We start from the raw sequence: 15,240 nt of genomic DNA, 5'->3' as shown, positions 1-15,240 counted from the left end.
TATTATAAAAGTAAATACAAAAAATACAACAACGTTTATTTCACCCCGTAGAAATGTTATAAAATATCCAAGAACTATCTATACAGCGTGAACCTTCAAACTTTTAACTCAAACATAAGTAACTTTATTACCGATGCTCTATCGACCTCTCGCGTTCGTGTTGTGACGTCATAGAAACAATTATCGCAGGAAATCTACTTCTTGCGAATCTCGGGAACATTTTTTCTAGTTATTACTTCGGTATATTTTAAAAACCTTACACGTAAAAATATTCCGTAACCCACAACTGAAAGTCTCTGCTTAAATGGGTTACCGAATAATTAACAACCAAATAGAACAGCCCTATAGAGTAAAATCCCTGCTATAAAAATGTCCTCCTTCACTGATCTATCTCAGAATAAATGTAAAAGAATGTGTCTTATTTGTTCTCGCATGGCGGGGCCAACGTGGATGGGGCAACATAAGTCGTTATAACCCGGGTGTTCTGTCATACACCTCGTGCCCGCTTAACGAGTTACCACGTGTGGAACTTTGTGGGTGACTTGTTCGGGAGTTCTAATTTTTTAATGTGTTTGAAAACTGTCAGGCAAAATCGTGTGCAAGGATACATACGCCGACAATGGTAGCAGCATCGAGCCTCGAGCCAAAGAGATGGTTTTAATCTCTTTGATCGAGCTTATGCTTGCTGGTTAGAAGACGCTCTTATGCTACGGCTCTAGTATAAATACCCAAAACTCCCACAGGTAAAACAAAGAAGCAATTATAAGTTTTCGTCTTGTTAATTGTAAGGCAAGTATGTCAAAGCGAAATAAATATTAGGTAATATGTAATACACCGAATAAATTGAGTATAGCAAGAATTAGGCCTGGCGTACCATGGACAGGCGACAATAAATTGCAACAAAATAAAGCGATTGCACATTAATAAGGATTGTACAAGCACAGAATGAGTGAATGCTTTATATAGAAGTTTAACTGCATGATTGAGGTCCTATAAGCTTCAGGAATATTAATTAATCTTACTCGACATTTTAAATGATAACTGCAGTTGAGTTAGCAGGTTTGGAAAAGATTGAGCGTCGACATGGCCAAATGAAGATTAAATTAAGTGAAAGAAATAAAAGTGTATCGAACACGCGTGTACTATTGTATCTGTACATCAAACTATTTGAAACTGGTGGGAATGTACAAAGATTTAAGGCAGCAGAGGTCACACAAGGGTCACGAGGTAAAGGGCCGAGGTAGTGCAGAGGATCCGCACGTGGGCGACGAAGAGCATACCAAAGTCAGGAGCAAACGGTAGAAACTAACATCGCTCAAAAATCGCAACTTTTGGCCGGATAACGTACCAGGTACATATAGTGCAAAACTAAAATAAGCGCTAGCGGTTAATAGGTGAAAATAAACACAAGGTCGTGGAGACTCTGGTTACGATGTTACAAATTGTGAGTCTTTGATGTGCGAAGGTTATTGTGACGTCACGTCACGCCATAGGGTGGCGTCATTGAGTGACGTCATAGGGTAACGTCATTACCTAAACTTAAAAGTTGTTTGAAATTATCTAAAAGCGGCAGACTTCGTTACGTAAGTGCTCGATTGTTGATAAGTAGAAGTTTCGTTTGTGATGTCATCAGTGACGTAGTCAGATTTCTCTCCAGTGACGTCATTAACCTTTCCACCCAGATTGTGCTCTCCTCTTGCGAGATGGGACTGGAACTGGTAACGGTCGGCCGCTAGGTGGCCACATACGTTACACTCGAGTGGGTCCCTGAAACCATGGCAACCGACATGGATGGCGAACATCACGTGATCCAGGAAGATGCATCGACAATGTGAGCAGATGTAAGTCTTCAATTCTTCAATTTCGCTATCATCTCCTAAGGAAGAGAAGACACGGAGTCCGCTGCGTGATGCGTCACCGGATCTGACGTGCGCGAACGGTGATGTGCTTCTGACGTCACTCTTGAATGACGTCATATCGTCGTTTTTGCTTTGCCCGGAGAGGTCAAGAGAGTTCATCGTAGGACTGACGTCATATTTCGAGGGAAAGGAAGACTGAGGAAAAACAAATTGAGTTTTAAGTTTCCTTTGCAACAAAATAGTATTGTGAGGTAAGATGAATACCAGCATACCACGTTTTAAAGCCTCAGCGTTGTGATAATATATTATGGTTAAGGCTGCGCGGTCCCATGGAAAGCCGTACCAGGGGATCTGAGATTTAGGCCAGAGTTGACCGTTTGCCCAAGTATATACCACGTGTGGAAATCGAACCCAGAACCAGGGACCTACCTCATGTCCCTGCATGTTTTGTTCAATCTTCTCGTTCAAATATTTTGGTCGTTTCCTTCTCGCGCTGCCCGAAAGCCTCTCTGTTGTAGCGCGGGGATGACGTAACACGTTGTCCTGGTAACTATCCGTATCTAAAGGTGACGTTGCAGGTTATGACGTCATCATTTATACATCTGGTTGCAATTATCACACTTTTCTAATAATGCAGCAAACCAAAACGCAAGCAGAGGCACCAAATCAACCAAGACTTGCAAAAAATAGACATTTATACGTAATATACAAGATATCTACGTAACAAAGACGCGATAATGAACCTTTGAAGTCACAATACTTATTCGTACTTTGAGCAGCTTCAATAGGTGTGAACCTATCTCCTTGTGCTACGTCACCGATTACGTCATCACCGTTTAATAAAGACGATGACGTCATTGCAAACTCGCTGTCAAACTTCTGTCGCTTGGTGGTGAGCGAGAGAGGACTGCTGCTGACGTCATCGATGCAAGCTTTATTACAAAACAAAACAAAACTTGGATGCAGGGCAGATGCAAACATATGAATGTTACGAAACAAAACACCAACAAAAGCTCACAAAGCGCTTCTGTTACGTCACACTTACCTCCGTTCGTATTCTGCAAACCGCTTTTTCGCTTCGCAGAGAAATCGAGCGCTTCGTCTTGTTGTCTTTGTTGCTGGGGAAATAACGAGGTTGGTTTAAAGTTGGCGAGCATTGAATATGTTGGGGTTCATTACGTCACTCCTGATGATGTAGGTAGTGCACCGAAGTAATCTGATGTAATCACAGACATGCGCGCTATATGTGAGAGGGGTTTAGTTGGCAAGGGGGAACAAAATTGGTCATGGGTGTTGGGTAGAAAAATATGCCTATAAATATTTCCGTGGGGTCTAGATTTAGAAGTCTAAAATCGAGTCTATATGGTAACACCCTGGGTAAGAGACTAACATTCCAGTAGAATGCCGCCTACATATAATATGTATATAGTTTTACCTCGGCAGTTGCCGTGTCGTTCATGTGTTGCTGCATCATCGTAGTTAACAAGGTGGGCATGTATTGCAAAGCATTGGCCAACGAAGGGATAACCTGTTGTTGGTGATCGGAGAGTCGAGTGAACTTCTGCGGGTTCGACGCCTTCCGTTTCCCGCTGCTAGTGGAGTTTGGACTCGATGACGTCAAGAGCGGGTTCAAAACTTGTGATTGCATAATGGGGAGGTTTGATGACGTCATAGATATAGGGGAGCTTGAGGTTTGTGACGTAGTAAGTGGAGACAAACGCTTGTCACCGAAACTTCCTTTTGCTGGTGATGACGTCAGCTGTCGAGCTGAAATAAATGCAACAAGTTGAATTTGAGCTCATCGGTTTTAATTTAAGATAGAGTTGGAAGGTAAGATTTATAAACAGAACATTCTAAATCGTTTTACCAACATGGTAAAAAAGCAATCTCAGTAGGTTGGGGAAAGCTGGTTTATGTTTTTATTAGTTTTATGTTTGGTAGCATACAAAGATTCTATATTTACAGAAATATATAAAACCGTATCCTCATGACTTTATAAGAGCTTTGTTAACTGTTAAAACACGATTGGAAATATGGGATATTATGTGTTAACGGTATCCATCTTACTCCACAGTACTATAAATAAATATTTTGTAATAATATGAAAAGGTATCAAGTGGGATTCGAACCTGGTATCATATTACCTTGTACAATAGGGTCGTTCTTGTAAACGCATTGATATTCGTGCTCCTTGAGAGATTGCCTGGATTTGTAACTACGTGCACAGTAAACACATCTATACGGTCGAATATCTGTAGAGTTTAATATTAAACATATGATATGAGTCATAAAACAAGATCATGAGATTATATTGTATAATCTGGTTGCAATTTCCAGAGTTGTTTTATTACGGATAGTAGGATTTGTATTTGTTGGTATACACAGAAAGTGTTAAATCAATTGGTTTACCCATTTTTAAGTTAAAGGTATAACTGTATTCGGATCTCTTTGGCACGTAGTATTCCATACTTCATAATCATGTTGAAACAATTAACAACACTCTTTTAGAGTCGCGAGGATAGAGTTATATACTTAGGTAAATATTATTTGTTTAACTAAATGGAAAGATAAAAGAAAATGAAAACATGGAGGATTTTACCCTAAAAACTACTGTACATAAAGAAACTGTAATTACTAACCAGTAAAGTTTATGTTAAAAGTTACGAAACAATTATATCGGTGATGTAACAATTACTCGTTTACAGTTGGTTAATTTAAACAAAATTTTAGCGGGAATTGTTTTTGCACGTGTTTAACTAAAGATTTAAACCAATTGTTCCTAAACAAAGCGCATCATTACGTCACACATGTAAGTATTTTAGCGCCACAGTGCAGCGGAATTACTTAGAAAAGTCGAACCGAAAAGTTTCGTCGGAAATTCGGGAGCAGTTGGTTAACTACTGGAGACACGAATTGTTTTGGTTTTGCTTTGCAGCACAAACTCTTTGTTTTCTTTAGGATTTAAATTGTCGCTTTGTTTAGGAGATTTGTGGGTGCCCTTTAATAACTAATTTGTAAATTTGTTTATAGTGTTTTCCTAACCAATAGTTTATAATTTCTTTAGAATGTTTTCTTAACCAACAATTCAATCAGATGTTACTCACGTCTTTTATTTAATTCCATACTGAATTTCGTATCAGATAACAAAATCTACTGAGTTCTAAGTTCAAAATCATGTTTTCATTTAATTTATTGGTATTTTTTTATTTTAGCAAACCTAAATAAGTTGCTCAAGTATACCACCTGGAAAACGGGTGAAATTTACATGCAGTATAGTTGTTTTGTATCTTGGTCATAAGGTAGAGTCGAACTCTTTGTTTTTTATTGTTAAAACTGTTAATTGTTAAAAACACGTTTGGGAAATATTGGATATTATGTGCTGAAGGTATCCATCTTATACTCCACAGTACGATAAGTGTAGTTTTCATATAAGAAGTAACTCAAAGTACCTGAATGTATTCTCATATGTCCATTTAATGCATCTCGCCGTCTGCATCTGTACGAACACACGGGGCATTGAAACGGCTTCTCTTCAGAGTGGATCTTATAATGTCGCCTCAGATTTCCCTTCTGTGTAAACGCAACTCCGCATACAGTGCATTTAAATGGGCGTTCTCCTGGGGGAAATCAAGTTTACAAAATGCAAAAAGAAAATATTCCATAACCCAGTGTTTCTTAAACTTAAGGTTCGTGACCCTTTCAAAAAACACAATAAAATAATCTGTATTTGGTGTTTATGTTTGTTATTGTATTCATCTCTTCGCAGCAATCGCCCCCTGAAAACAAGGCCACGAGCAGAGGTCTCTTTGTGGACCTATATATATTTGGGACAAGGTTGAAATACCCACTACATGTTAAGACAATGGTAGTCTATACGTAGTATGGTGTAATTTCAAATATGTATGAAGCATAACGTGTGGGGTTATAAATATAATAGGACCATCCAGTTATGAGTATATGCACGACCAGGCTACCGTGTGAATAAATTTACTTATTCTGTGTCGCAATTTGAATAACCACTCCAGTATTACACACCCGTGGGAACAGTTATTATAAAGAAGGCGTGCCTGAATATCTTTATGTTTAGGTTTCGAACATATGTTTGTATTTCTCCAATAACGGCAGCCGGTTCAGTTTGTTGATAATTTGAGAACAGACATTACATCCGTTTACCAGTAGATATGTTTAATCAAACACTTCTAGGTCTGCACTGTTATGTATACTAGGAAGGGGGGGCAGCTTTTTATTCGATTTTCTCGTCCCATTAGGTAGTAAACAAAATAACATTCAATGAATTAAACACGATCAGGATTTTTTTGAATATTATGTGCTCAACGTATCCCGTCTTCCCCCACCCTACTAATTACATTTTTCCTCAAGCAGCTTTTCCTGCAGCGTGTTTTAACGACCATCGTTTTCCCGCTAATTCCACTCTCTTTAACTAATTTGATATTCGTTTTCGTATTGAAAAAGAGAATATTTCATGTCAATAGTATTATCTACAACAAGACACCACGAGTCTCATATTCCCTGTTAAGTCGTCTGCTCACAGCTCGTTAATAACATTATTTATAAAAAGACGCGACTATATATAACCAAATGGTTTTTGGAAAGCTAAGAATTAAATGTTTTATTGACACGACAGCCATTAATTCAAACGGTTTCGTGATATATAGTTATAGTTTGTATATGCACATGGTTGCGTATTCAGAAGGGCGTGTTTTAACGATGTTGTAGGACTTGTAGCTATATCCCATAGTTTGGGGGTAATAGGCCAACTTTGGCGTAAATCCAAGATCTCATTGCGTGCCTTGCCAGAGGATTTTACCCATATATATAATCTAATGCCCGTATTTTCATTCATGTTTAATCTTTGATGTTGTTTTTTTCTGTGGCTTATTAAAGATTTGTGCTCTCACAAAAAGTTTAACTTTACCAAATATACTTGCAATTGCTTTGTTAGGAGGGGCCAGCATCATTTACCAAACGCACTTTACATTTGTTGTTGAGAAATTATGACGATCCGTATATCGCTTATAATGATTTTTGTCCTATTTTTACTTAGTGTGTAAACCAGACCACATGAAAGCTTCAATTCTCACCGGTGTGGGATCTAATGTGAACTTGGTAATGACTTTGGCCAGCGCATATGAGACCACATTCTTCACAAGCTATAAGGTTCAAGTTTCTTTGTGCTTGAGCTTTGTTGATACTGTCGTTGTTCGATGCTGCGAATGCAATCAAGTGTTTAGGTCTAACTTGCAAGTATAGTATTGGGAAAGCTTCATAAAACATATGTGACATCAAACTATGTATATCTTCAAATGCGGTAGCAAAGAAGAGATTAGTTAAAACAACGAAGAGAAGAGAATAAGCAATTAAACCACGGTCGTCATGATAGGATAGAGAGAAAAAAGCTACTTCCAAAAAGATTTTTATTACTATCTGTGTAAACAAGGGGTTTATAGTTTATATACAGTTGCTGCATTTAATACATTTCCCACAGACCAACCACTATAAATACTGGAATGTAAATCTTAATCATAGACAAGAAAATCTTTCCAAGCAAGATTTTTGCCACATTTTAATTTCATACGTTTTAGTGATATATAGTAGGTGGGGGGGAAACGGGACACCTTTAGCAAAAAATAATCACATATCATGATCGTGTTTTATTCATGAGGATACGGTTTTATAATTCTTTGAATTTTCTTTGTACTACCTATTTGAACGAAAAAAATAGAAGGAGAAGGTGTCCCAGCATCTTCCTCTACCCTATACTATATAAAATGAACGAGTCTATGGCTCGAACGTAAAAGCAAGTTCGTGACAAGTGGTTCTAGTATGTTAAACAGCCACAAAAGATAGACTATGGAAATCCCTATATACATAAATGTTATTTATAAACGTGTTTATAGGAAATTGACATACTGTTATTTATAAACGTTAGACGTAAATTATGGTTTAAATGAATGAATAAATGGCATTATTCTGTCTTTTCAGACACGAAAACGAAAGCCAAAGTAAAATACAAAAGCGAAACGATCAGTGCTTTGGTCCTGCAAAACTGTTTAAAAGCCGTGGTTAAGGTGACATATACAATACAGTAAGTGAGGGCTATCTAAGCACTAAGGGGACTGGGCTAAACTTTGTTCCGGGGAAAAACTTGTTTTGAAACCGAACTCATTGGAAATTGACGCCAAATTTCCGACTAAATTCGTGCCCACCGCGACCAACCGAACACAAACCACTCAGGCTCTTCATGACATCACAGTACACGCGTATATCTTTTCGTTTCTTACATAGAAGCATTTGCTATGTTATAAAGTTCATGACATTATAGATTTACCATCTTTTCGAGATGATGACGTCGTTAAGGACGATGATGACGTAGGGCTTTCGTCTTGTCCTGATGACGACACGATACCAGAATCTTATCAAATAAAACTAATTATTGACAAGCTACAAAACCAGTCATACTTTAATTGTTTTTTTTAAAACTGTCAGTGTTGCACTTACCGGCAGATGACTGTGAAGGGCTACTTGATTTAAAAGCTGCTGGCAACACTGCTGGAGTTTCGGCATTTTGTCTTGGTGACGTCACACTGTCGTCTTTCTCGCTGAGGACAATCGCCATTCCCGAATCTGGACGCGAGGGTGATGACGTACTTGACGCGACGCTTCGATCAATGACGTCATCAGCTGTGTTTCAAATATTTATCAAAATCTGGGAGTCGCGATAATCACGTCGGTCGCTTTCATCCATATGACGCATAACACGTATTGTTTCGTCATAAGCTACCCACCGTTTTGTGTTGTGACGTCACTAGCTTGTTTTTCCATCCATGAAGAATTGGGCGATGGTTGCGGTGACGTATGTTGGGATGACGTATGTTGGGAGAGTGTAACTTCCATACTGGCAGCTGGCATCATAATAATCCCTGTAATATCATAACACCTCTACTTAACTGCCAGAAACATGAAATGTTATGAAAACAACGTCTTGGAAAGCTATAAACATCACCAGACCTTAAGTACAGTATGCGGTACAATGAAATATATCAACCTAATTCTCTTTGTTTGGGCTAAGATCTTTCCCTCGGGTATTTTTACCGACAGCGTGTTTTAACTACTGTCCTATTGATACTAAATACCCCACTTTCGCTGTTTTAATTAATTTAACCTTCGTTACCGCACTCGAAGTTACAAATATATTTACGTCATACTGTGAATGAACAAGTCGCTGAAAATCTCTAACAAAACCTAAGCTAATATACAGAACAACGAACACCTAACCGTACACCACACTGCCTGCACCACCAACCAGTGCTGCCGCCCACCTACTGCAATTAAAGTTAGTCGACAGTTCCATGAGAGAGCGCACGACAGAGCTTCCATTTTCTTGCTTTCCACGAAAATGCATGATCTGCATGATGAGTTATCACAACCCATAACACATAGCATGCCTCACAAACCAGACACTGCACAAAAGCCTCCAATTTGGCAACGGAAGGAAATAACGTTAATCCTGCGTTTTGTGGCATTTTTTGTTGTCTGTTTTTATTAATTATGGATAAATACGCACGCGCAGCTACAGTGTTTCCAGGTATTATTTTTTTTAAAACAAACTATTAAAAATAAATAAAAATATAAAGTTTCGAAAATTTAAGCAAACCAAGCATGAATTAATATTAATCAACTGTTACTATTATTGCGCAACACTGCCTGTGCGATTCGGCATTATGCCATCATAACCTACAGCATCATACAATGTAATTGTCTGCTTGTTACGTAAACAGGAGCGATTCATTTGTAAACATATCGCATTATGACGACACAAATTAAAATGCATTTTTCAAAAATTTGTTATGCAGGTTATTTCCGTGCGTAGCATTTTAAGCGGTGACTAATTTAATAGGCCTCGTTGAATAAACTGCGCCTGGATCACCAAAAACGCTTCTATGACTCGCACAGTGAACTGTAAACACACAAAAACTATCATTCCAATAATAAACTCTACGTCTGCTGCAGTTTACGACTGTTGCAAAAAGCTGCAGTTCTGCTGACGTCACGACTTCCTACGTCACAGAAGAATACTGATACCGGAAGTAGGAAACAAGGAATCGTTTGTCACGTCACTGAACCGTGCGTTTTTAAACTGATACCCAGGGTTTGGGAAAATGGGAAGATTTAGTTAAAGCCGCGGAGTGTGGCTACCTCATGCCGACTGGACACGATCTGGTATTAAACTATATATCGTGCACCCACTGTCTCGTATGGCGTGACAGCATTGGTAGTGCATGCTTTGGAGATGGGACCCTGTCAGTGTTTCCGGGTGGGAAATTGCCAGTGATGACCGAACAGTTTTTCATCTATTTTTATACAACTTTAAAATTTGCAAAATGCGTAACTTAAACATTTAAAAATATTTTTTTATTCGGCATCACTGCAAACAAAATTATAAACCTGACAGGAACACAAGCTGAACATACTGCACGAAATCCTGCAGAAACCGGCAACAACCAAACTTTTTAACTCTGGATAAATTAAACACCTCTCCAACAATATCCCAAGCTGGTAAATGCATTTTGGAAATGCAAGACGGGCGTTGTCCATTGTGGCGCGCCCCCGGGCTCACTGTTACGTCATAAACGGGATTGAAGGAAAAACTAAGGATCTCGAACCGTCGACGCGTAAACAAAGCGGCTGGAACTACGTAACAATCGCTGGTGGCTGCCAACGATGATCTGCTGGTTTCCTTAGGGGACCATTGACCTTGTGACGTCATAAACCATCATTGTTTTAACGAGGTGGCAGGTTTATGACATCATAAACACCAGGTAAGTTGCACCCGTTCATAAATAACTAAAAATCGATAACAGCGAGCATTGTCGATTAAAATATAGCCATTGTTCTCATTCTGACGTCACAGCCATCATTTGTGCGATCACAGACACATCCAACACGTCATAATGAATTGCAAACAGGTTTGGCGAGCTACAAAATTAAGGAAAATTCAAAAACGCCTAAAATTCGCGCCAAACGCTTTTTTATTCTAAAACTTTTGAATTTGACCCTGGCCTACGTCATTAATCTACAAGGGGAATACCCTAATCAGACAACCTGACCTACCACTCCCATGTTGTACAATGGTCTTTTATCAAATGCGTTTCGTTCCCGACAGGAGCCGAAGGAATGTCGGCAACTTTTTCTCTCACTCACTTCTCTTCGCCTTCTCTTTGTTTCTTTATTGCTCCTCGCCCTTTCCTTTCTCTTTCTTTCTCCTGACCCACCTGCATCGCTTGCAACTCGCAACAATCACACGCACGTAACAATGGCAGCTATTATGACGGCTATCACGTCACAATCAAGTTGCAAGAACATTGCCAATGACGTCACACTTGTCACATGACGAAATATTGACGTCACTGAAGCGTAAATTGTCAAAATTACACCGATGCAGATTTCCATTCTCAGTTTCGCAGTCGCCCGGGGTCATGACGTTGGCAGTGTTGCCAGATGAAAAAAATCGTTACGATTTCAAAAACTTTCCGAATATAAAAAACACATTTTTTGTTCTAAATTTTGGTCAACACTGAAATAAAAAGAGTCTGGCATCACTGGCTAAAACTTGGGTATAAATCATAAGGAAGAGTGCGTCGGGCAATTATGTGTTGCCATAAACGCCCACGGCTACAAGTGACGCAGGGACAATCGGGAAAACTACAAATCGAACCGGGTAAGTTACATTCCAATGTGTTGCACAATAAAAAACACATACTGATTGTTTCATTATCTATGGAAAGTTTAAAATATGTCTGGAAACACTAAACCAAATGACAAACTCATTCGCCCGAAAACGAAACTAAAAATTGTGTTCAGTTTTCACAGAAGAAACGAAAAAAATATTAAAATCTCCGAAACGTCCCCGCAGTTGCTTGAAGCGCTAATCTTCTTCTGTTTGTTACGTAATAATCACTTCGGGTTTTAATTCCATTTAAACAGATTTATAAAACTTTTGAAAAATCCGCCGATTTTCCGCGAAGCAATTCTTGGGATATAAAAACCCAAATCTCAAAAACCCAGAGCGAAAATGAACCGGCGATGATAAAGTTGTAGCCGCGGGCGACGGTGGATTGAATTAGAACAAGAAGACCAATTTAACACGTGTTTTAAATTTGGAATCTAACTTCGGAAATTTTCGCAAGGACTTTTCTCATTTTTGGACCATAATTCGGTATTTTTAATCAACTGCCTTCTTTGGTAGTTGGTGGTAGTTCTATTATTCTTATTATGACATCACAAGTTATTCCCGAATGGGCAATTGTGACGTTTTAACTTTTATTTCACACGCCAGGGGGAAACAATGTTAGACATTAAATGATTGTTTGATCACAAACAAGTATTGGGATATGAAAGGTCATGGAGGGGTCATTGTTGGTCTGATTCAATAATCCATAGTTTAAGAAATATAGAAATAATTTATGTAGCGCAACACTGTACCGGGAAACACTGAAAAGTTGTGTTTAACTCGTTTGTCAAATTACGCGAGCGGTTTACTTCGAATCCCCTGTGACGACACAATAAAGTCTTTATTACGTAGGGAAGACGACGCGAGGTTAGTTCGCAGAAGTGTTCGGCCCACGTGACCAATTTACGGGCCTCTGATTGGTTTATTATGACACAACGCAATGACACGTTAACGCTAATGGTTGAGATTTTAAGTGACGATAAATTCGGGGGCAACAATGGAGTTCATTTATTGTGGGCGCAATAAATCTGACGGAATACGGGGCAAGACGGATACCGTTAGCACATAATGTCCCATATTTCCTAATCGTGTTTTAACAATTAGCAATGCCCTTTAGGTGTCGTGAGAATACGGGTATCAAAATCTGTTATTTGATCATTGATTTAGCTTGGACAAACTCGTATTGTCTAAACCTTAGTTCCAATGGCGCGTCTCGCATTTGGATTCTGACCACATTGGATAAAGCGTCAAATACATTTTGAATAAGAAAACTATCTTGATGGAAAAACATAATCTGTGCATTATACAGATTCAGTAATTTTCCATGACCATGGACTCGGGCCCGAATTGCGGCAGAAATGTTTTATATCTTTTGATTGCGTTAATGAAGATTGTGACGTCACGATACCTAGACACTAGCTGTGGTGAAAGGCGCGATCCTGTTTCGAGGTTTTTGTCAAAGTCTTAAAGATGATTACGGAAGAATAATAGAGTTAATTAAACGTCTGTGACGTCACTTAGGAAAGCATGCGTCAGCAATGGAACCAACAGTTGATTGTTTGCGTAACAATTGGTGCCTTGCGCGTTATCGCTATCATATCCATGGAGCTTTATTCTCAAACAAAGGTTTCGACAATTTTCGTTTTTCAAGAACGATGAACTTTTGCATGGACTTGCGGTGTTTCCAGATCGAAAACTACAGTGATGCCAGACCTAAAGCCGAACTAGTTTTTCTCGCAAACATTACAGTTACAGGTTAATTGTCTTAGTCATTCGCGTTTAAACTTTTATGATTTGGAAACACTGCAGAAATATATCTGGCAACACTGGGATGCACATAGTGGAAACGCACACAGTTAATTAAAGCACAATGTGTCGATGTGTCAACATTTCCAAACAGTAGGAGCTTATCAAAAGCAAACAAGATAAGGAATGGAATTTGAATCCACACATACTTGTTATGCACGATACTAATTAGGATATTACGCGATAATTAGGATAATTAGTAAACAAATCTAAACACCTCAAACCAAAGTTAAGTATACATAGTGCTTGATACATTAACTTAGAACACGTCATTACCTCTTTCGTCATAGGTTACGTCATCAGCTTCGTATGACGTATTCTGCCATACTTCACGAGACCAATTGAACGCAGTGTCAGCCATGTATTCCAGAAACTTGATATTTGAGAATCGAACGAACTAAGCGCAGGAACAACGATAGACCGACTGCGCTTCCCAACACAGTCTATATGGGAAGCAAAAAACAGTGTTTCCAGTTAAAAAATAAAACAAAACCGGAACTTTATTTATTTTTAAAGCAACATTGAAAACTGGCCCCTTTTCAAATTTTTAAATTTTTCAAAATTATTTTTTTTGCTCGGTCATCACTGCTCTATGCTGTACTAGAACAATAGACAATCATACGGCGATTTGGGTCGGTTATCCAACGTGTGAACAGGTAGCGATGCGTCATATGGAACCCGGTGCATTGTTACGTAGTTTCCCCCCTCAATGGACCGCTATAATACGCGACAAAGGTAAAGTCCATTTCGTCACGCGTTAAATATCCCGATGCAATACTAGAATTAAACCATTATGACGCAACAATGGGCATAACGCGATTTGAATACCGATTATTTTAGAATCGATTTAAAATATTCTAAACACCTGGTAATATGACGTCACAGAGAGTATTGCTTTACGCCATAAACACATCTGGATTCTAGATAACTTTTTTAGTTCTGAAATTTTTAATTGTAAACCGTAATTTTGACCATTTTTTATTGTGCAACACTGGTGTACACACGATAGAACAACGAACCCCAAGCAGGAATCCAAAAACTGAAGCATAGGAATTGCAGTGTTGCGCAATATATTTCTCATAACTTCACACATCGCGCACATCGATGATAGAGATTTCCGCGCATTGTTTTCAATTGTTACGTCACAAACCAAACGCGAGAGACACAACGCGATTCATAAATTGTTCGCATCTGTCATATTCTAATATCAGAATACAAAGTTAGTTGACGCGATGGTATTATCTATGCCGCTACTGACGCGACCTTTGTGCCAGTTCACGATATTTTATGCTGGAATACAAATAACCAGAGTCCGGATATAATTGCTAAATATATATATACATATATGTTTATATACGAATTATGCAAATGCCAAATAGAAATGAATAAATTTAAGGGTGCGTCTGTTTTTTTTTTTTTATTTCTGAAGCTTTATTGGAACCGGGTATAATAAAAGTCGGTCTCTTTATCTTATTTTATTGATACACTAAAAAAAAATTGCTGGGACAAAACTTAAATTCTAGTTTGTTTAAACACCAGCCAAAGGCTGTACAGCTACAGCGGCCCCGACATTCCAACACGCGATAAGCGCAAGTCTAGGGAATGCCGCAAAAAGCTCGGATTCCGATGTAAAGAAGAGACATGCGAAACCACCAAGAAATTTACCCGGCAACACTGGGCGATCCAACGTCAGTAAAGCGCAACGAAGCATGACATTGTTGGAAGGCAGGGGCAACCTGGGTGGTGAGATTCCTTAACCCGACCCAAATAAATGAATTACACGAAAAAAACAAATTTTGAAAAAATGCTTCTGCTTTGGCGATT

General features: G+C 38.7%; 1 protein-coding gene across 10 annotated transcripts; it reads right to left on the bottom strand.

Annotated features, from left to right (window-relative positions):
* Positions 1 to 760: 760 nt before the first annotated feature.
* Positions 761 to 13,851, bottom strand: LOC149730552 (ikaros family zinc finger protein-like). Of its 10 annotated transcripts, none has more exons than XM_089884653.1 (12): positions 13,693 to 13,851; positions 8,666 to 8,800; positions 8,379 to 8,561; positions 8,209 to 8,292; positions 6,962 to 7,087; positions 5,309 to 5,476; positions 3,989 to 4,111; positions 3,295 to 3,626; positions 2,905 to 2,977; positions 2,630 to 2,791; positions 2,289 to 2,419; positions 761 to 2,054 (listed from the first exon to the last, which is right to left on the bottom strand). In XM_089884653.1, exons 1-12 carry the CDS (start codon positions 13,775 to 13,777, stop codon positions 1,557 to 1,559), a joined length of 2,100 nt encoding a protein of 699 aa, XP_089740779.1. In that variant the 5' UTR covers positions 13,778 to 13,851; the 3' UTR covers positions 761 to 1,556. The 10 variants fall into 10 exon arrangements, with proteins under 10 accessions (XP_089740779.1, XP_089740780.1, XP_089740775.1 ...); XM_089884654.1 differs by having other exon boundaries at positions 4,004 to 4,111; positions 13,693 to 13,850; XM_089884649.1 differs by lacking the exon at positions 13,693 to 13,851 and adding an exon at positions 9,200 to 11,129 and having other exon boundaries at positions 5,309 to 5,473.
* Between the last annotated feature and the right edge of the window lie 1,389 nt (positions 13,852 to 15,240).

The sequence above is a fragment of the Ciona robusta genome, chromosome 9, assembly GCF_009617815.1.
Source record: "Ciona robusta chromosome 9, ASM961781v2".
Classification (NCBI taxonomy): domain Eukaryota; kingdom Metazoa; phylum Chordata; class Ascidiacea; order Phlebobranchia; family Cionidae; genus Ciona; species Ciona robusta.
This window is presented reverse-complemented; position numbering and strand designations above follow the sequence as displayed.

What these genes read in the sequence shown, in the direction of transcription:
- LOC149730552 (XM_089884649.1), bottom strand. Translation starts at nt 9,323, where the DNA reads ATGCTATGTGTTATGGGTTGTGATAACTCATCATGCAGATCATGCATT. An exon ending in ACTAACTTTAATTGCAGTAG is followed by an intron (nt 8,801 to 9,199) that starts GTGGGCGGCAGC and finishes ATGATATTACAG; the next exon opens with GGATTATTATGATGCCAGCT. An exon ending in ACAAGGTAATATGATACCAG is followed by an intron (nt 3,627 to 3,988) that starts GTTCGAATCCCA and finishes CATTTATTTCAG; the next exon opens with CTCGACAGCTGACGTCATCA.